This window comes from Ranitomeya imitator, chromosome 1 (genome assembly GCF_032444005.1).
Source record: "Ranitomeya imitator isolate aRanImi1 chromosome 1, aRanImi1.pri, whole genome shotgun sequence".
In the NCBI taxonomy this organism is placed as follows: domain Eukaryota; kingdom Metazoa; phylum Chordata; class Amphibia; order Anura; family Dendrobatidae; genus Ranitomeya; species Ranitomeya imitator.
The window spans coordinates 17,241,942-17,263,650 of record NC_091282.1 but is presented as its reverse complement, the minus strand read 5'-3'; the positions used below and the strand labels follow the sequence as shown (position 1 = coordinate 17,263,650).

General features: G+C 43.8%; 1 protein-coding gene across 1 annotated transcript in view; it reads right to left on the bottom strand.

The window, feature by feature from the left end:
- Window positions 1-11,357: 11,357 nt before the first annotated feature.
- Window positions 11,358-21,709, bottom strand: part of LOC138658328 (zinc finger protein ZFP2-like) — a 41,224-nt gene continuing 30,872 nt past the window's right edge. Inside the window, exon 9 of the mRNA XM_069745796.1 lies at window positions 11,358-13,908. Coding sequence (XP_069601897.1) covers window positions 12,620-13,908 — 1,289 coding nt within the window. The 3' untranslated portion in view covers window positions 11,358-12,619. The remainder of the gene's footprint in view (window positions 13,909-21,709) is intronic.

Here is a 21,709-nt window from a genome sequence, read left to right as displayed (position 1 = left end):
CTGATATACAGCTCTGGCAAAAATTAAGAGACCACCACATCATCCCTATCATGGGCCGCCCAATCTCCTGACCTGAACCGCATTGAAAACCTCTGGAATATAATCAAGAGGATGATGGATAGTCACAAGCCATCAAACAAAGAAGAACTGCTTACATTATTGTACCAGGAGTGGCATACGGTCACCCAAAAGCAGTGTGAAAACCTGGTGGAAAGCTGCCAAGACGCATGAAAACTGGAATTATAAATCATGGTAAGGCTGTGTGCACACGTTCAGGAATTTTCACGATAAAACTGCAAAAAAGCGCATACATTAAGCATCCTATTATTAGAATGCAATCTGCAATTTTTGTGCACATGTTGCGTCTTTTTCCGCAGCAGGATAGCATTCCGGAAAAAAAAGCAGCATGTTCATTCTTTGTTCGGAATCGCAGGGATTCCACACACATAGGAATGCATTGATCCACTTAATTTCCGCATGTGTCTAGAATGCATTGATCCACTTAATTTCCGCATGTGTCTATGCCCACCATGCGGGAAGTGAGCGGATCATGTGTGGTTGGTACCCAGGGTGGAGAAGAGGAGACTTAAAATAAAAAATTGTGATATTCCCACCTTCCTGCTCCTTGCGATGCTTGCGTTCCTAATGATGCCTTGCGACAATGCGAGACCGCTCCATCATCTGGGGTCAATGCCGCTAGGCATTACTGGGAACGGGAGCATCGAAAGAAGCTGGAAGCCTGCCGGGGATGCCAGAAGGTGAGAATATCACTTTTTTTATTTTTTATTATTTTTGCCGTTAGATCTTTTTACTATTGATGCTGCATAGGCAGCATCAATGGTAAAAAGTTGGTCACACTTGTCAAACACTATGTGTGACCCACCTGTCAATCAGTTTTCCAAGCGATGCTACAGATCGCTCGGAAAGCACTGGCATTCTGCAAGCTAATTACACTTGTAAAACGCTAGTGTTTAGCGGGAAAACGCAGGCCAATTTCCGGATGTGTGCACGCAGCCTTATTCCACAAAATATTGATCTCTGAACTCTTCCTGAGTGAAAACATTAGTATTGTTGTTCCTAAATGATTATGAACTTGTTTTCTTTGCATGATTTGAGGTCTGCAAGCATTGTGTTTTCTTTTTTTTTAATTTTGACTATTTCTCCTTAAAAAAAAATGCAAAATGTATTACATGGAAATTTGGAGACATGTTGTCAATAGTTTATAGAATAAAAGAACAATTTTCATTTTACTCAAAAAACTATACCTATAAAGAGAAATCAGAGAAACTGAACATTTTGCAGTAGTCTCTTAATTTTTGCCAGAGGTGTGTATATATACACTGCTCATAAAAATAAAGGGAACACTTGCACAACAGAATATAACTCCATGCAAATCAAACTCCTGTGAAATCAAACTGTCCACTTAGGAAGCAACATGGATTGACAATCAATTTCACATGCTGTTGTGCAAATGGAATAGACAACAGATGGAAATTATTGGCAATCATCAAGACCCCCTCAATAAAGGAGTGGTTCTGCAGGTGGGGACCGGACCACAGACCACATCTCCATGAGGATGGTCTGAGTGCCCGACGTCCACAGATGGGGGTTGTGCTCACAGCCCAACACTGTGCAAGGTGCTTGGCATTTGCCACAGGACACAGATCTGTTTAGAAAGGATCGGAGAGGAGGAGGGGTTTGTCTCTATGTAAAGTCTTGTCTAAAGTCCACTTTAAGGGAGGATATTAGCGAAGGGAATGAGGATGTCGAGTCCATATGGGTCGAAATTCATGGAGGGAAAAATGGTAACAAAATTCTCATTGGGGTCTGTTACAAACCCCCAAATATAACAGAAACCATGGAAAGTCTACTTCTAAAGCAGATAGATGAAGCTGCAACCCTTAATGAGGTCCTGGTTATGGGGGACTTTAACTACCCGGATATTAACTGGGAAACAGAAACCTGTGAAACCCATAAAGGCAACAGGTTTCTGCTAATAACCAAGAAAAATTATCTTTCACAATTGGTGCAGAATCCAACCAGAGGAGCAGCACTTTTAGACCTAATACTATCTAATAGACCTGACAGAATAACAAATCTGCAGGTGGTCGGGCATCTAGGAAATAGCGACCACAATATTGTACAGTTTCACCTGTCTTTCACTAGGGGGACTTGTCAGGGAGTCACAAAAACACTGAACTTTAAGAAGGCAAAGTTTGACCAGCTTAGAGATGCCCTTAATCTGGTAGACTGGGACAATATCCTCAGAAATGAGAATACAGATAATAAATGGGAAATGTTTAAGAACATCCTAAATAGGCACTGTAAGCGGTTTAAACCTTGTAGGAATAAAAGGACTAGAAATAGGAAAAACCCAATGTGGCTAAACAAAGAAGTAAGACAGGCAATTAACAGTAAAAAGAAAGCATTTGCACTGCTAAAGCAGGATGGCACCATTGAAGCTCTAAAAAACTATAGGGAGAAAAATACTTTATCTAAAAAACTAATTAAAGCTGCCAAAAAGGAAACAGAGAAGCACATTGCTAAGGAGAGTAAAACTAATCCCAAACTGTTCTTCAACTATATCAATAGTAAAAGAATAAAAACTGAAAATGTAGGCCCCTTAAAAAATAGTGAGGAAAGAATGGTTGTAGATGACGAGGAAAAAGCTAACATATTAAACACCTTCTTCTCCACGGTATTCACGGTGGAAAATGAAATGCTAGGTGAAATCCCAAGAAACAATGAAAACCCTATATTAAGAGTCACCAATCTAACCCAAGAAGAGGTGCGAAACCGGCTAAATAAGATTAAAATAGATAAATCTCCGGGTCCGGATGGCATACACCCACGAGTACTAAGAGAACTAAGTAATGTAATAGATAAACCATTATTTCTTATTTTTAGGGACTCTATAGCGACGGGGTCTGTTCCGCAGGACTGGCGCATAGCAAATGTGGTGCCAATATTCAAAAAGGGCTCTAAAAGTGAACCTGGAAATTATAGGCCAGTAAGTCTAACCTCTATTGTTGGTAAAATATTTGAAGGGTTTCTGAGGGATGTTATTCTGGATTATCTCAATGAGAATAACTGTTTAACTCCATATCAGCATGGGTTTATGAGAAATCGCTCCTGTCAAACCAATCTAATCAGTTTTTATGAAGAGGTAAGCTATAGGCTGGACCACGGTGAGTCATTGGACGTGGTATATCTCGATTTTTCCAAAGCGTTTGATACCGTGCCGCACAAGAGGTTGGTACACAAAATGAGAATGCTTGGTCTGGGGGAAAATGTGTGTAAATGGGTTAGTAACTGGCTTAGTGATAGAAAGCAGAGGGTGGTTATAAATGGTATAGTCTCTAACTGGGTCGCTGTGACCAGTGGGGTACCGCAGGGGTCAGTATTGGGACCTGTTCTCTTCAACATATTCATTAATGATCTGGTAGAAGGTTTACACAGTAAAATATCGATATTTGCAGATGATACAAAACTATGTAAAGCAGTTAATACAAGAAGATAGTATTCTGCTACAGATGGATCTGGATAAGTTGGAAACTTGGGCTGAAAGGTGGCAGATGAGGTTTAACAATGATAAATGTAAGGTTATACACATGGGAAGAAGGAATCAATATCACCATTACACACTGAACGGGAAACCACTGGGTAAATCTGACAGGGAGAAGGACTTGGGGATCCTAGTTAATGATAAACTTACCTGGAGCAGCCAGTGCCAGGCAGCAGCTGCCAAGGCACACAGGATCATGGGGTGCATTAAAAGAGGTCTGGATACACATGATGAGAGCATTATACTGCCTCTGTACAAATCCCTAGTTAGACCGCACATGGAGTACTGTGTCCAGTTTTGGGCACCGGTGCTCAGGAAGGATATAATGGAACTACAGAGAGTACAAAGGAGGGCAACAAAATTAATAAAGGGGATGGGAGAACTACAATACCCAGATAGATTAGCGAAATTAGGATTATTTAGTCTAGAAAAAAGACGACTGAGGGGCGATCTAATAACCATGTATAAGAATATAAGGGGACAATACAAATATCTCGCTGAGGATCTGTTTATACCAAGGAAGGTGATGGGCACGAGGGGGCATTCTTTGAGTCTGGAGGAGAGAAGGTTTTTCCACCAACATAGAAGAGGATTCTTTACTGTTAGGGCAGTGAGAATCTGGAATTGCTTGCCTGAGGAGGTGGTGATTGCGAACTCGTTCGGGGGGTTTCAAGAGAGGCCTGGATGTCTTCCTGGAGCAGAACAATATTGTATCATACAATTATTAGGTTCTGTAGAAGGACGTAGATCTGGGGGTTTATTATGATGGAATATAGGCTGAACTGGATGGACAAATGTCTTTTTTCGGCCTTACTAACTATGTTACCAGGATTGGCAAATTCACCACTGGTGCCCTGTGCTCTTCACAGATGAAAGCAGGTTCACACTGAGCAAATGTGACAGATGTGACAGAGTCTGGAGACGCAGTGAAGAGCAATCTGCCTACAACATCCTTCAGCATGACCGGTTTGGCAGTGGGTCAGTAATGGTGTGGGGTGGCATTTCTTTAGAGACCTGCACAGCCCTCCATGTGCTCGCCAGAGGTAGCCTGACTGCCATTAGGTACCGAGATGAGATCCTCAGACTCCTTGTGAGACCATATGCTGGTGCGGTTGGCCCTGGGTTCCTCTTAATGCAGGACAATGCCAGACCTCATGTGGCTGGAGTGTGTCAGCAGTTCCTGCAAGATGAAGGCATTGAAGCTATGGACTGGTCCGCCCGTTCCCCAGACCTGAATCCGATTGAGCACATCTAGGACATCATGTCTCGCACCATCCACCAACGTCACGTTGCACCACAGACTGTCCAGGAGTTGGCGGATGCTTTAGTTCAGGTCTGGGAGGAGATCCCTCAGGAGACCATCCGCCGCCCCATCAGGAGCATGCCCAGGCATTGTAGGGAAATCATACAGGCATGTGGAGGCCACACACACTACTGAGCATCATTTCCTTGTCTTGAGGCATTTCCACTGAAGTTGGATCAGCCTGTAATTTGATTTTCCACTTTGATTTTGAGCATCATTCCAAATCCAGACCTCCATGGGGTATTCATTTTGATTTACATTGATAATTGTTATGTTCTATTGTTCTGAACACATTCTGCAATGAATAAAAATTTGCAACTGGAATATTTCATTCAGAGATATCTAGGATGTGGGATTTTAGTGTTCCCTTTATTTTTTTTTGAGCTGTATCTACATTACATGACACATGAAGTATACGGTTTCTGTCAGGCATATTTACACGCCAGGGACATATTCAAGGAGTGCAGGACATTGAACTGGCCCCATACCCCTTACAGGCATCATGTTGCAGACAGTGCAGCAAGAAGGCACTCATGTCGAGCGCTTTCATGAGGTCCAAGACCATGGTGTGTTGGTGGCGGGGTAATACTTAAAGTTGCTTCCTCTGTCCCCTCCCGCCAACCATGGACAATTAAGAGAGCATCATTATCCTCTTCATCTCCTGACTGTTCCGCGCCCATCACATCTTCCTCCTCATCCTCCTTCATCTGTTCCTCTGCTCCTGTACCTTCACTAAGGTCTCATACACAGCACTATGAAAAAAAAGTTCTGATTTACTCGGACTCCCATGACAGCACGACGAGAGAGGGGATCCGCCCATTAGGAACAGGAAACCTACAGATACAAAAGGGCGGTACCTCTCCCTTGCCTCAGTTGGTTTCCTGTTCCTGAGGGGACGGGTGCCTACAGACAGAAGCCCAGGCCGGCCGGCCGATTACGGTAGCGGGGGGGTCTCCTACCTCGGCCGGTGCGGAGATCCCTGGAGACGCCACGGTGGTCCTTGCTGGATTGCACGTCTGTGGCGTTCGCAGCAGGAAGCGGAGTCCGGAGGATTTCCTGCATCCAACAGCGTCGGCGCAGGTAAGTATTCCCATTGGTGGCGCAGCTGTGCGGCATGGCTGCGGGTGCCGGGCTCAGGTGCGTGGAGTGAGCTCCGGAATGCTGCCGATCCGTCCCCGGCGTCCTGCACGGCTCTCAGCATGTGCTGGAGCGTTTCCGGGTGCGGTGACGTGGGGGGGCGGAGTTTGGTAGCCGCTTCCGGGTCGCCGGACGTCTGCGCATGTGCGGACGATCCAAGATGGCGGCGCCCATCGCATCTGGACGCCAGTTCTCCCGACAGCCCTCCTGCGGTGTCCGGAACCAATAGGGATAGCGCCGGCCCATCTGCTGACCGGATCCAAGGGGGATATAAGCAGGTTACAATGTCAGAACCCTGCTTTTGGTCGCAATTCGTCATGGAGAGTGGTGGTGAGCAGCAGCAGCAGCTGTCAGACGAGATGCGTCAGAAGCCCAAAAAGGATAGAGGCGACCAGACCAGTCGAAAAAGCTCATCCGAGCAGGGATCTAGAGCTTCGACTAGGAAAGAACCCCCTCGGATTCCGGTACTTGACTTGGGCGCACGGGTAAGTGATCTACGTGGAAGTTCACTCTGTGACGCAGGCCCCTTATACTTTATCTTTCCAGGGGAAGAAGAGTACGGACAAATCTAAACATAAGGAATGTGCCCTCTGTGGAGTCCCCTTGCCCGACTCTTGTACTAAAAAGTTATGTGCCCCCTGTATACAACAGACGGTGAGGTCTACAGGAGTGGTTGGGGGGTAGTGACCTTAGGTCAGATAGTGGTTATCACCTATATTGTCCTCCCCCAGGTAGCGGAAGAGTCCGTGAGTACGGCAAACATAAAAGAAATGATCCGGCTGGAAGTAAGGGAGTCATTACGATCCCTATCCCAAGCGGAAGGCTCGAAGCATAGAGCCCCTCTGGACTCTAATTCGTCAGAAGATGAAGGAGAAGAAAATGCCTATCTCTCTAGTCCTTTCTCCTCTTCATCAGACGAGGAGTCTGGACGATTTTGTCTACCCTTGGATAAGATTGACAGGGTGGTCAAATCAGTTAGAGGCATGATGGGTATAGAGGAACCCAAATCACAGCCCTCAAAACAGGAGTTAATGTTTAGTGGTTTAGATCGTAAAAAACACAGATCTTTTCCGGTAAATGAGAAGATCCAAGAATTGATCCTCCGAGAATGGAAGAAACCAGAAAAAAAGGGGGCCTTACCGCCAGCCTTAAAACGCAGGTATCCCTTTGATGATCCGGTGGTGGATACATGGGATAAAGCTCCTAAGTTAGACGCGGCAGTAGCAAAGGCGTCAAAGAAAGCCTCATTACCCTTTGAGGATATGGGGTCCCTCAAAGATCCCTTAGACAGGAAGGCGGATATCTTTCTAAAAGGTACCTGGGAGATGGCAGCAGGATCCCTCAGACCAGCGGTTGCCGCAACATGCACAGCCAGGTCTTTAATGGTCTGGCTAGATCAATTAGAGTCTCAGCTGAAGGATGGAGCATCCAGAGATTCTATTCTGAAAGCGCTACCAACAATTCAGAATGCTGCAGCCTTCCTGTCGGATGCTTCTGTGGACTCCGTCAGAATGGCAGCTAGAGCGGCAGGACTATCTAACGCGGCTCGCAGGGCCCTATGGTTAAAGTGCTGGTCAGGGGACATTCAATCCAGAACTAAGCTCTGCGCCATTCCATGCGAGGGACAGTATCTCTTTGGCCCAACACTGGATGAGTTGCTGGAAAAGGCAGGCGATGACAAAAAGAAGTTTCCAAGCCTGTACTCAGCATCCTACCGCCTACCCTTCAATCGAAGAAGATTTGGTCGCGGAAAGAAACGCGGATCCTCTCCCACTAGAGAAAGTTTCAGATGGGAAGACAGACGCGGTAGAGGTACGGGATATATGTTTCGCCGTTCCTCAAAGGATCAGAAAAAACCAGACCAATGACTAGCAATCCCTGTGGGGGGTAGACTGTCAGCCTTCTCCTCAGCGTGGCTTGACATAACGATCAGTAGATGGGTCAGAGGCATTGTTACTAAAGGTCTAAGGCTGGACTTCAATCATTGGCCTCGAGATAAATTCAAATTAACCCCTTTTCGTTCCTCCCCCCTGGAGCAAGCTGCTCTAGAGGCTGAAGTCATGAACTTATGCGCCAAGAAAGTATTGGTGGAAATTCCAGATTTAGAAAGAGGAAGGGGATTTTATTCTCCTCTTTTTCTGATCAAAAAGCCAGATGGATCTTTTAGAACGATCATTAATCTAAAATGTCTTAATGAGTTCCTGGTTAATGAATCCTTCAAAATGGAAACTATTAATTCAGCAATAAAGATGTTGTTTAATCACTGTTTCATGGTAGTTGTAGATCTTAAAGACGCATACTATCATGTTCCAATACATGAAGATTTCCAGAGGTTCCTGAGGGTAGCTGTGTCAATAAGGGGTAACATTCGCCATTTCCAGTTCAGAGCGCTCCCCTTTGGATTATCAGCGGCTCCTAGGGTGTTCACTAAACTAGTAGCCGAGGTCATGGCACACTTGCGAGAGTCCGACATCCTGATCATTCCCTACCTGGATGACTTTCTTATAGTAGGGAACTCAGCAGACCATTGCCTGTCCCAGCTAGACACAGCCACATCCAGACTGGAGTGTCTAGGGTGGATCATTAACTATGAAAAATCTCGTTTACAGCCTCAAAAAATACAAAGATTCTTAGGACTGTCATTAAACTCAGAATCCCAACAGTGTTGTCTTCCACCCGACAAATCCTTACATATCCAGCATCAGGTGTCTAAGGCAATTGTCAAACCTTCCATGACCCTTAGACAGGCTATGTCACTATTGGGTTCCTTAACCTCTTGCATTCCCGCCGTCCGTTGGGCCCAATTCCACACCAGACCATTACAATCTGAGGTGCTGGTTAATGACAAAATCTTACAGGGGTCCCTGCAGAGTCAGATTACCTTAGGTCCAAAAGCACTCACATCTCTTAAGTGGTGGCTAGTTAGTGAGAACTTATCGGCGGGAGTTCCCTGGGTATCACAGGTAACACGGGTGGTAACAACAGATGCTAGCCCTTCGGGTTGGGGAGCACACATGGATGACATGATGGTTCAGGGTCTATGGCCCCCCTCCCTAACATCAGCCTCCTCCAACCAGAAGGAGTTAATGGCAGTAGAGCTTTCAGTGAAAAAATTCCTCTCATATCTGCAGGGTCATCATGTCAAGATCCTATCAGACAACCAGGTGGCGGTCGCATACATAAATCATCAGGGTGGAACTCATTCCGAGTCACTGATGAGGGTGGCGGATCGTCTGTTCCAGACAGCAGAGAATCACTTCTTATCCCTATCCGCTCTACACATAAGAGGAAAGGAAAACGTCAAAGCAGACTTTCTAAGCCGCAACACCTTGAGGCAAGGGGAGTGGTCCCTAAGCAATCGCGTGTTCGATCAGATCGTCCACAAATGGGGACATCCAGAAATAGATTTATTTGCTACCAGAGACAACCGGAAGACAACAAAATTCTGTTCCCTAAATCCCAGGGAGAATCCTCTGGCAGTAGACGCCCTTCTGATCAATTGGGATTTTCAGCTGGCGTATGCATTTCCTCCACTAGACCTGTTACCCCTAGTAGGCAGAAAAATAAGAGAAGATCAAGCCAGAATTATACTGATTGCCCCATTCTGGCCCAGAAGAGCCTGGTTCACTTGGCTCAGGAACATGTCAGTGGAGGATCCCTGGGTGCTTCCGGAGATTCCGGATTTGCTCTACCAGGGCCCAGTCAGTCATCCGCAAATAAAGAACCTTCATTTAACGGCATGGATTTTGAAAGGGCGTTACTGAAAAACAAAGGGTTCTCCCCGAGTTTAATTGAAACCCTTATGAAAAGTAGGAAGCAAATAACCACAACAATCTATGCTAGGACCTGGCGAAAGTTTCTAGCCTCTTCTGATTTCGATTTAGAAGAGGGAATACCTGTAAAACAAATTTTAGAATTCTTGCAAAAAGGCTTAGAGTTAGGTCTATCCACTAGTACTCTAAGGGTACAGGTCTCGGCCCTAGGGGCTCTATTCTCCTGTAACATCGCCAATAATTACTGGATCTCAAGGTTCATTAAGGCATCTAGTAGGTCTAGACCCATTCATAAAGATAGATCTATGCCTTGGGATCTCAACTTAGTCCTATCAGCATTGACTAAAGAGCCGTTTGAACCTCTGCAATCAGCTTCAATTAAAGCCTTATCCCTTAAGACAGCATTTCTGGTAGCAATTACATCTGCCCGTAGAGTAGGAGACATACAAGCTCTCTCCAGGGTTTCCCCTTATACAGAGTTTCTACCAGACAGAGTAATCCTCAGACCGGACCCAGCCTATTTACCAAAAGTATCATCACGGTTTCACAGGTCACAAGAGATAATTTTACCATCCTTCCTCCCTAATCCTGCTAACCCTAAGGAAGAGCTACTCCATACTTTAGACGTTAGGAGATACCTGCTAGAATACATCTCAGTTACTGACACTTGGAAGAAAGATGATGCATTATTTTTATCTTTCCAAAATCCTAGAAAGGGTCTCAGGGTATCCAAGTACACACTAGCAAAGTGGATTAGGGAGGCGATCTCTCTGGCTTATACTGCAGGTGGGGGTCCGGCTCCGCAGAATCTGAGGGCGCATTCCACCAGGGCCATGGCTACATCCTGGGCGGAAAAGTCTGGAGTATCAATCGACCAGATATGTAAGGCGGCCACATGGTCATCCCCGTCCACCTTCTTTAAGCACTATAGGTTGGATTTGGGGGCTTCCTCTGATCTCACATTCGGGTTAAGGGTGCTACAGGCCATAGTCCCTCCCTAAGGAAGCTTACATCTCTGTAATTCTCTCGTCGTGCTGTCATGGGAGTCCGAGTAAAGCATTAAGCTACTTACTGGTAGCGGCATTTCTCGGAGGCCCATGACAGCACCCTTAGTTCCCTCCCTATTCACGTGGGGGTTGCACTCCATATAAATGTATATATTTCACAATATGATACCAGTCCCAATAGATGTCTGCTATTTTTGTATATAATCTGTATATAGTGTATATTTTTGTGTACCACTAACCGCGGTAGTCCTCTCAAGACTCTGAAATACAACTGAGGCAAGGGAGAGGTACCGCCCTTTTGTATCTGTAGGTTTCCTGTTCCTAATGGGCGGATCCCCTCTCTCGTCGTGCTGTCATGGGCCTCCGAGAAATGCCGCTACCAGTAAGTAGCTTAATGCTTTTGGTCCAGAAAAGTAGGACTAGTGCCATGCGATTTTCATGTTAGTGCTATCCAATTTTTAACACCTAGCATCCAATTGACATCCGAATGCTTTGCAATTGTTATCTGATTGCAATGCAATTTTAACATTCTTCAATACATATACAGTACAGACCAAACGTTTGGACACACCTCATTTAAAGATTTTTCTGTATTTTCATGACTATGAATATTGTACATTCACATTGAAGGCATCAAAATTATGAGTTAACACATATTTACTATTGGGGCTATGCTATTCTTAATAGCTAGTGCTAAGTGGCATTCCATGGTATTATTGTCCATTCTTTTTAATTATCTTTCACCTTTCTCATATTTTTTTATGATTGTATCAATAAAAATTATTTCATATTGGGAAGTACCCTTTGGTTTCCACAGTGCTTTTACTAAGTGGGTTACCAAGTTTGTGATTAGTTGTGATTAGTCTTGTGTTTTAAGGGTGCACTAAACCCAAAAAATCGTTTATGGGTTTAATACTTGAGGACACCATTTGTGATAAATGCTGAAAAGTATGAAGACTTCTGAGACTCTGGAGTGATGAGACCAAAATAAATATTTTTGAAACTGATGGCTTCAAAACTGTATGGAATTGCAAATGTGAAGAATACAATGAAAATGCATGGTACCTACAGTGATACATGGTGGTGGTAGTCCTTATTTGAGGCTACATGAGTGCAGCTGGCGTCAGGGAACTATATTTAATTGATGGTATCATGAACTCACAGATACGAGTTATACTGATCTATAGTGACAGGGTAAAAGTGATTCAGTGGCCAAGTGTATCCTGATCTGAACCCTGCCAAACACCTATGGTGAGACAAGTTATCATCACTCTCCATCCAGCATCTAGGCACTAAGAGAACTCGTTCTTGAAGAAGGAAAAAGGATAAATGTTACACTATGTCACTAATTTGTTCATTCCATGCTGAGAAAACTTGATGCTGTCCCTAAAAAATCACGGAGGCCATAAAAAATGATTGATGAAGTAGTTAGTGTTTAATGTGGGGTGTACTCATTTTTGCATTAACTAATTTGAGTAAAACTAAAGAATTTATGTTGAAAGTTATATTAACCTTACTTTCATGTTGTTATTGATTAAAAAAAAAAAGTTCTATGAAACTCAGCGTTGGCAAAGTTTTGGGAATTAATTTTGTGTTCAGTGAGATATTACAATCTTATTATCAAAGTGGGGTGTACTCATTTATGTTGACTACTGTTTATTATCATTTATAAACACAATGACCATAATTACAATTTCTTTCTTGTGTAACTTCTCTCACATATCACAAGATTTGATGTGTTTATAAAAGATTTCCCACATTCTAAAACATGAATACGGCTTCGCTTCTGATTTCTAATAAGAGCCTTTTTATCCATGAAGAACTTTCCACATATTCAACATGAAAATGGCTTTTCTATGTGACTCTTCTCATGTAAAACCAGATATGATTTCCGTGTAAAACATTTCCCACACCGTGAACATGAATAAGGCTTCTCTCCAGTGTGAATTCTCTTATGTGAAACGAAAGTTGATGTTTGTGTAAAACATTTCCCACATTCTGAACATGAATACGGCTTCTCTCCAGTGTGAGTTCTATAATGTTTAACAAGACATGATTTATATTTAAAAGATTTCTCACAAACTGAACATGAATATGGCTTCTCTCCTGTATGAATTCTATGATGCATAGTAAGATACCTTTTAGCTGGGAAGGACTTCCCACATTCTGGACAGGAGTATGGTTTTTCTCCTGTGTGAATTCTCTCATGTGAAATAAAAGTTGATTTAAGCGTAAAACATTTCCCACACAGTGAACATGAATACGGCTTATCTCCAGTGTGAATTCTACAATGTGTATCAAAGTTTGATCTGTATTTGAAAGATTTTCCACACACTGAACATAAATACTGTTTCTTCCCTGTGTGACTGCTCTCATGTTTCACAAGATTTGATTCATCTGTAAAGCATTTCTCACATTGTGAACACGAAAATGTCTTTTCTCCTTTGTGATTTCTCTCATGTATAACAAATTTTAATTTCTTTGTAAAGCCTTTCCCGCATTCTGAACATGAATATGGCTTTGCTCCTGTATGAATTCTCTGATGTCTAACAAGACTCCCTTTATCTGTGAAGGACTTCCCACATTCCGAACATAAAAATGGCTTTTCTCCTGTGTGAATTCTCTGATGTATAACAAATTTTGATTTATTTGAAAAGCATTTCCCACATTCTGAACATGCATATGAAGTCTCACCTGTATGAATTTTCTGATGTGTAATAAGACTCCATTTATTTGTGAAGGACTTCTCACATTCCGAACATGAAAATGGCTTTTCTCCTGTGTGAATTCTCTCATGTATAACAAATTTTGATTTCTTTGTAAAGCATTTCCCACATTCTGGACAGGAGAATGACTTTTTTCCTTTGTACTTTTTTTTTGTTAAAAAATCTGAGCTTTTGGGAAGTTGCTTGTCACACTGAAATCTTGTATCATCTTTGTTACCTGGAATTGTGGTAACAATGCGAGATTGCTCAGGAGAGGGTTCCTCATAATTAGGAGAATTATAAGAAAATGGCCAACTGTGAAGTCCATGAAGGAGACTGAGGTTTTCTCCATTACAGTGCTTCCTGATAGCTTCTTCTTTACAACTTAGTGATAAATCGTTATTCTCACAAGGATTTCCTATATGGATGAAAGATAGATTGGATTAACACAAAAAGGATTTCTAAAGTTATATGATGAAGCTCACAATGAAAACCCTCATACAGGAATTGAAAAAGTGCAATGGGCTCTTATCCAAGTTACACAGGGAGGATTAAGTGGTAAATTGCGCTCACCTCATAGGCTATGTGCACATGATAAGCTTTTGCAGTTTTTTTTTTTAACGTGCGTAAATGCTCCAAAAACGCAATGGAATACTAAAGGAAGAAAATTCAATGACCATCCTGAATTGTTGTGCACATGATCCACAAATTTCCTTCCGTATTTGCAGCATTTTATTTTCTGTAGCATGTCAATTCTTTTTGCAACGTTTTTGACTCATTGACTTCAATTAAGTCAGTCAAATCTGCAGCAAAAACGCAGGTGTAAAAAGGTTTGTTTATTTGCTACCAAAAATGCTGCGATTTGTCAAAGTGAAATGTTCTCAGAAGGGTGTGCAGGCGGAGAATATGTGCGTGTGTCTGTGTGTGGGCGGAGAATCTGTGCGTGTCTGTGTGTGTACCCATGCGATGTGTATACCCAGGCGTCGTTTGATGGGACTACTACTCCCATCTGGCTATGTGTTTTGTCACATACAACAGAGACAGCATGAGCCTATGATGGAAAAAGTCCCATCATTCGGCACCTGTGTTCAACTGTAAAAAAAATAAAATAAAAAATAAAAACATTTACATATTCACATACAAAATACATGCACTCACCAAACACCTAATCCCGAATGCCTGTGTCACCTGCAAACAATCAAAAATAATAAACCAACATATACTCACCTTTCCGTCGTAGTCCATTTAATACGGAGTGCCCTACCTCGATCTCAATGGCCGCCGGCGATATTAGGACAGGAGGTGATCCTTCCTGCAGTGTATCACTGAGCCGCTGTGAGAGTTCACTGGAGTTCATGAGTTGATCAGCTCCGGTGCTCTCACGGCACCGCTGCGTGAGAAAGTTCTCAAACAGCGGTAGTGCCGTGAGAGCACCGGAGCTGATGAACTCCAGTGAACCATCAGGGCGACTCAGTGATACACTGACAGGAGGTAATCGCTTCCGCAGTGTATCGCCGGAGGCCAGGTAGAGCGGTCACATCTCCCAATGTGACTGTTCTACACGTGAGATTTCCGTAGGACACTCTGTATTATATGGATTAATGTCAAACAGGATAGTATTATATGTTGGTTTATTATTTTTTTGATTGCAGGAGATGAGGGCTTTGGGGATTAGGTGTTCAGTAAATATGGTAAATTTAAATTCAATAAAGGTGTCTATGATTATTTAAAACAAAGGACTTTATTCTGGCCGTGTGTTTATTTACCAAACAACTATAGGATTAGTAATGGATAGGTGTCTTATAGACGCCTCTCCATTACCTGTGGGCTTGATGTCACCGGACAATACATAGGTGACGTCAACCCCACAAATATTACCCCCACTTGCCACCGCTACAGAGCAAGTGGGAAGAGTGAGGCTAAGTGCCAGAATTGGCACATCTATAAGATGTGCCATTTCTTTGGCAGATGAGAGCTGATGTTTTTAGCCTGGGGGATGCCAATATCTATGGCCCCTTCTCAGGCTATTAATATGAGACCGCAACTGCCTGCCTAGCCTTTGCTGGTTGGATTTTATAGGGGGACCCCATGTCAATTTTTTTCTGGGGTTCCCCTGTAAACTAGCCAGTAAAGTCTAAGCAAACAGCTGTGAGCTTATATTAATAGCCTGGGAACCTTTGAACCTGCGAATGGAAAAGATCCCACTCCAACGAGCACTTTATCGCATTCAAACAGTCCCTCACTACTTTGAAGACCACACTCGCCACAGCTAAACAAACCTACTTCTCATCTCTCATATCCTCCCTGTCTCACAACCCTAAACAGTTATTCAACACCTTCAACTCTCTCCTCCGTCCCCCAGCACCTCCTCCCTCCCCCCTCATCTCAGCTGAAGACTTTGCCTCATTTTTCAACCAGAAGATTGAGAACATCAGGGACAGTTTTAGTCGACAACTCCCAGAGCCCTTCTTCCCAACTACCCAGTGTCATGATCCAGTTCTGAGTTTATGTTCAGCGGTCTTGTTACTGGACTGGTCATGTGGGAGTTAATCCCCTCTGCCTCACTTTGAAGCTGGCTGAGCTATTTAAGTCCTCTGCAGGCTGTGGGCCAGTGTCAGCTATAGTTCATGCTGCACGGTTTGAGCACCTGACCTGTTCACTTATACTATACTTCCTTTTTGCCTCTGACTGCATGTACCAGTTCATGACTTGTTCTGACTTCTGGCTTGTATCCCGTCTTGCATCTCACGTTTTGGTTACCACGTTCCCGGTAGGCTCTGACTTCTCGTTTGTCCCCAACTATTCTTCTGACTCCCCCTGTATACTGCGCTTATCTCTCTGTGTATGACCTTGGCTTGCCTGACTTCTCTTTCATTACCTGTGACACCTGTGTTGTAGTTCAGTATTGCTGCTCTGTGTGTACAACCTCTTTTCCTTAACCAGCATCCCCTGGTGGAGGTTGCACTATATTGCACTGCAGCAGCACATTACACCCAGCCCTCCACCTCCAAAACCAACTTCTCCACTATTACAGAAGATCGACTCTCCACTCTACTCTCAAGATCACATCTCACCACCTGTGCACTTGACCCGATCCCTTCCCACTTCATCCCAAACCTCGCCACAGTCTTCATCCCAACTCTAACCCATCTCTTCCACCTATCACGAACAACTGGTGTTTTACCCTCAAGCTTTAAACATGCCTCAATCACACCTATCCTCAAGCCTTCTCTTGACCCATCCTTTGTATCTAGCTATCGCCCTATATCACTTCTCCCCTATGCCTCAAAACTACTGGAACAACACGTCCATCTTGAACTGTACTCCCATCTATCTTCCTGCTCCCTTTTCGACCGTTTACAATCAGGCTTCCGGTCACACCACTCCACTGAAACTGCCCTAACTAAGGTCACCAATGACCTATTAACCGTTAACAGCAAGCGACACTACTCTGTCCTCCTCCTCCTCGACCTGTCGGCTGCCTTTGACACAGTGGACCATTCCCTATTATTACAGACCCTCTCATCCCTTGGCATCAGAGACTTGGCCCTATCCTGCATCTCATCATACCTAACAGACCGGACATTAAGCGTCTCCCACTCACACACCACCTCCTCACCTTGCCCCCTATCTGTGAGAGTCACCAATTCCTTCCATGGGTTTCTCCTCAAGCCTGTTGCCTTTTCTTTTAAAGATTCTGGTACCACTCTTGCTCTAATCAGCACTGAAGATGTTTTTGAGGTAGAGAACATTCTGGCCACCAAGAGAGTAAGAGGAAAGACCTTTTTTTTTCTTGTGGATTGGAAGGGGCTTGGTCCTAAGGAGAGGTCCAAGAACCCCAGGGAAAACATCCATGCCCCTCTCCTCCTGGAGAGATTTATTGCGATCTTGAAAAAGAGGGAGTGGAAAGGGGGACGGCTGGGGGGGGAAAGAGTATTGTAGCGCAGGCATCCCTGCACGCTGCCCCACTTCCCAGGCAGGGACGCCGACTCATTCACCGCTGCAGCCCCCATCGCTGTCCTTCCTCGTCGGCTGCTGCTGCCGGGGTGCATACACGATGCACAGATCCCCAGGCACTGTGCTTAGGGCGTGTTCTCCCTCCTTCTTAAATGGCTGGAAGACACTTAAGGCACCTCCACATGCATACGTGTTACTAAACACGCTTGCTAGTTCTTAGGTCCCTGTCCATTTCTAACCACCTTACTAGTACTTGCCTTGTCAGTCTGATCGGCCTGCACCTATTGTGAAAGTCTGTATATCAGCTGGACTCACCTACACCTCCTGTGCCATTCTTTGTATTACAACCGGACCAGCCAGCCAGCACATGCCATGCCAATCATTATATCAGCTGTACCGGTCCGCACCTGCCTGATTCTTTTTTTTTTTTTTTTTTTTTTTTTTTAAATTCGTTTATTAATTTCAGAATAGACAAACATTGCACATATTACATTTATCATTATTAAACATACCATCAGATACAAATGATTACAAACATCATCGCATCCAAAGTTCAGAGGCAATAGACTGTGCATGTTGAATCACTAGTACCTACAAAATACCTACTATACAACTTAAACAACTTTAACCTTTAGTAATAAGTCGCCAAAAGAAAACAGATTCAAGTTTGCTCTGCAACGATGTCCCCAAACCCCATGCCCTCCTCCCCGTGCATATATCTAATCCACGCAGACTACAGAGTATGATGAGATGAGTTCCATCTACCCCAAATTTTTTCGAATTTACCTGGACATCCTCTATTATGGTACAGTGTTCTTTCATATGGGATAACCGAGTTCACCAGGTCAATCCAAGCTCTGAGAGACGGGGAGGAGCCACCCATCCACCTTAATGCCAGTACCTTTCGTGCTAAGAAGAGCGTTTCTCGAAGGAAGATCCCAGTATGGTGATCCCAGGTCTCTGTATCCCACACCCCAAATAGGCAAGTCAATGGTTCAAGTGGGACAGGGATTAACAATAAAGACGTTAACAATGTCGTGACTTCTTTCCAATAATGAAGGATTACCGGGCACCGCCATATCATGTGGGTAAAATCCGCATCATGTGCGTGACACCGTAAGCAGTCTGACGTCTGAAGGCGGCCCATTTTAAAAAGTCGTGTCGGAGTCAGATAAGTCTGATACGTAATATATAGCTGGGTCATCCTATTGTTAACTGAGGGAGAAACTTTAGTTGGAGATTCCAAAATATCTTCCCACTCCTCTCCCAGTGTATCGGGAAGGAGTCCCTCCCATTTCTTTTTTAAGGTGTTAATAGTGAGCCCATCTCCCACGGATAATAGGTATGTGTATAAAGAGGAGATGAGCCCCTGAGGACCCTGTGATTTGAGAATGCCTATAAGGGGTAAAGATGAAATTGCTCGACTTGCACCTGCATTTCGCATATGTGACTGGAAAGCTGACCTCAGCTGTAAATAACGGAAGAATTGAGATCTTGGGATATTGCAGGTATCCCGCAATTGCTCAAAGGACACAAAAACATCCTGGTTATACAAATTACCTACCGAGAGAACACCACATGAGATCCAGAACTCAGTAGACGGGTGATTTAGTAATTCTGGAAAATAACTATTATACCACAGTGGCATTTCGGCTATTATATCTGTATATTTAATAACTTTTTTAATTTGTCTCCATATTAATCTCGCTTGTCGAAGCAATGGCAGCAAACGGGGAGCACTGACTTTCTCCATTTCCAAAAAACCCAGTGGACAGTCAATACGGGCAGAATGGATTATATGGCTTTCTGAATTAGGTAGGGGGTTGCTAGGCATCCATTTGCTTATCGCCCTAGCCTGCCCAGCAAGATAATATAGATAAAAGTCTGGTAAGGCTGCCCCTCCCCCCCTTGTCGGTCTCTGTAGAGTAGATAGCTTGAGTTTGGGTCTAGTCTTCCCCCATATAAAGGACGTGGTCAGGGAGTTTAAGTTTGCAAAGAAAGATTTGGGTATTGGCACAGCACTATGTTGTAGACAATAATTAAATTTGGGGAGCAATATCATCTTAACTAAATTAATGCGACCTGCAACGGAGAGAGGGAGTTTGCTCCAAGCTATGAATTTAGATTTGGCCAGGTCCAATAGTGGATAAATATTAAGTCGTAGGTCCAGCTGACTATATTGAGACATATGTATTCCTAGATATTTGAAATTGGAGACTACAGGTAGTGACGAGAGATTTTCGAGACGGGGCATCGGCGCATGAGACAGAGGCATCAGAGCAGACTTATCCCAATTGATATAGAGACCAGAGAATTTGCTAAAATTATCTATAGTCGTTATTACTCGCGGTAGTGTTTCTTCTGTTTTATCCATAAATATGATCATATCATCAGCATATAGACCGATGGTATCTACACGATCCGCAATACTTATTCCCTTGATATCTGTGGAAGACCTTATGCGTATTGCCAATGCTTCTATCGCGAGGGCAAAGAGGGCCGGGGACAGAGGACATCCCTGACGGGTTCCCCTATGTAAAGTAAAGGAATCAGAGATAGAATTATTCACAATTACCCGTGCCCTAGGATTCCTATATAGTGTATCTATCCCTCTAATAAATTTATCTCCAAAACCGTATTTCTGCAGACATGCAGAAAGAAAAGGCCACTCGAGGGAGTCAAACGCTTTAGCTGTGTCTAGGGATGCCAGAGCCCAGTTATTATCCAATTCTAGGGAGCTATATTGAATCACTGATTGGACCCGCCGAATATTAATAGAGGTACTTTTCCCAGGCATAAAGCCTGTTTGATCTGGGTGTATAAGATCTAATATGATTGTATTTAGTCTAGTGGCCAATATTTTAGTGAAGATTTTATAATCTACGTTTACCAATGATATGGGGCGATATGATCCACATTCCAAGGGGTCCTTTCCCTCCTTCTTAAGTACAATGATATTTGCATCATAAAATGTTTCAGGCATAATTTCTCCCTCCCATATATTCTGAAGCACCTTCAATAAGAGTGGTGCCAGGTGGTCCCGATATTTTTTATAGAACTCAACGGGAAACCCGTCAGGTCCAGGGGCCTTCCCGGTGGCCATATCCATTATAGCCTGTTCCACCTCCTCCAGAGTAAACTCGGCTTCCATAAAAGCTTGCTGGGTTGGGCTCAGTAAGGGGAATGTCATGTCTGATAGATAGTCTATACATTCAGGGACCCCAAGACCACTACCCGATTTGTACAGTGACTTATAGTAATTGCAAAAACTTTGAAGAATTTCCTCGGTGGAGGATACCAACGAACCATCGAGTGTCCGAATCTGTAGTACCGTGTTGGAGGTGTTATGCTGACGTACCAAAAAAGCTAGGAGTTTACTGGCCTGATTCCCCATTTCAAAATAAGACTGACGGGTAAAAAATAATTTACGTTTTGATTTAGTGTCTATATTTTGGGTGTATAATCTTTGGGAAGTGAGCCACTCCACCCTGTTGCCGTTAGTTTGATTGGCCACATAGGCGGCTTCCGAGTCCTTCAGCCGTCGCTCAATCTCGTCATCTTCCCCCGCCGTCACCCTCTTTATATAGGAGATTGTAGAGGACAGACATCCCCTCAAGTATGCCTTTAGAGTGTCCCAGAACAGATTGAGATTCGAGGGGTCTGGGTGAGTAGAGACAAAGCAGTTTAACTGATCAACCGTTCTATCACTAGCATCTATTAGTTTCAGCCAGAAGGGATTCAATTTCCAAGGTATATTATTATTTGACTGACCGTATTTAAGTTTGAGAACAATTGGGCTGTGATCTGATATCCCCCTGTTACCATGTTCGACACTATTCACCCACAGCGCTAGGTCGCTAGATCCAAATATGTAATCTATACGGGATAGAGACTGTCTAGTTGAAGAATGACAAGTATATTCCTTTATCTCAGGGTGACGTGTTCTCCATAGGTCTAACCATCCGCTACCGTTCATAAATGATGCCAATTGAGAGTGAGATTGAGAAAGGGGCCCCCTTGACATCTCGCCGTCTAGTCTCAGTCTGTCTTTAAGATTATCCATGACTAAATTAAAGTCTCCCATACAGATAACACTAGCATTAGGATAATTTAGGGAGAAACCCAGTGCCATGCGGAGAACCGATATGCCGGCCGGGGGTGGGTTATAAACACATAATATCACATATTCCTTCATATTAATAAAGGCATGAACAAAAACAAAGCGACCTTCGGGATCGCGTCGTGACTCTCTAGCCTCCCAC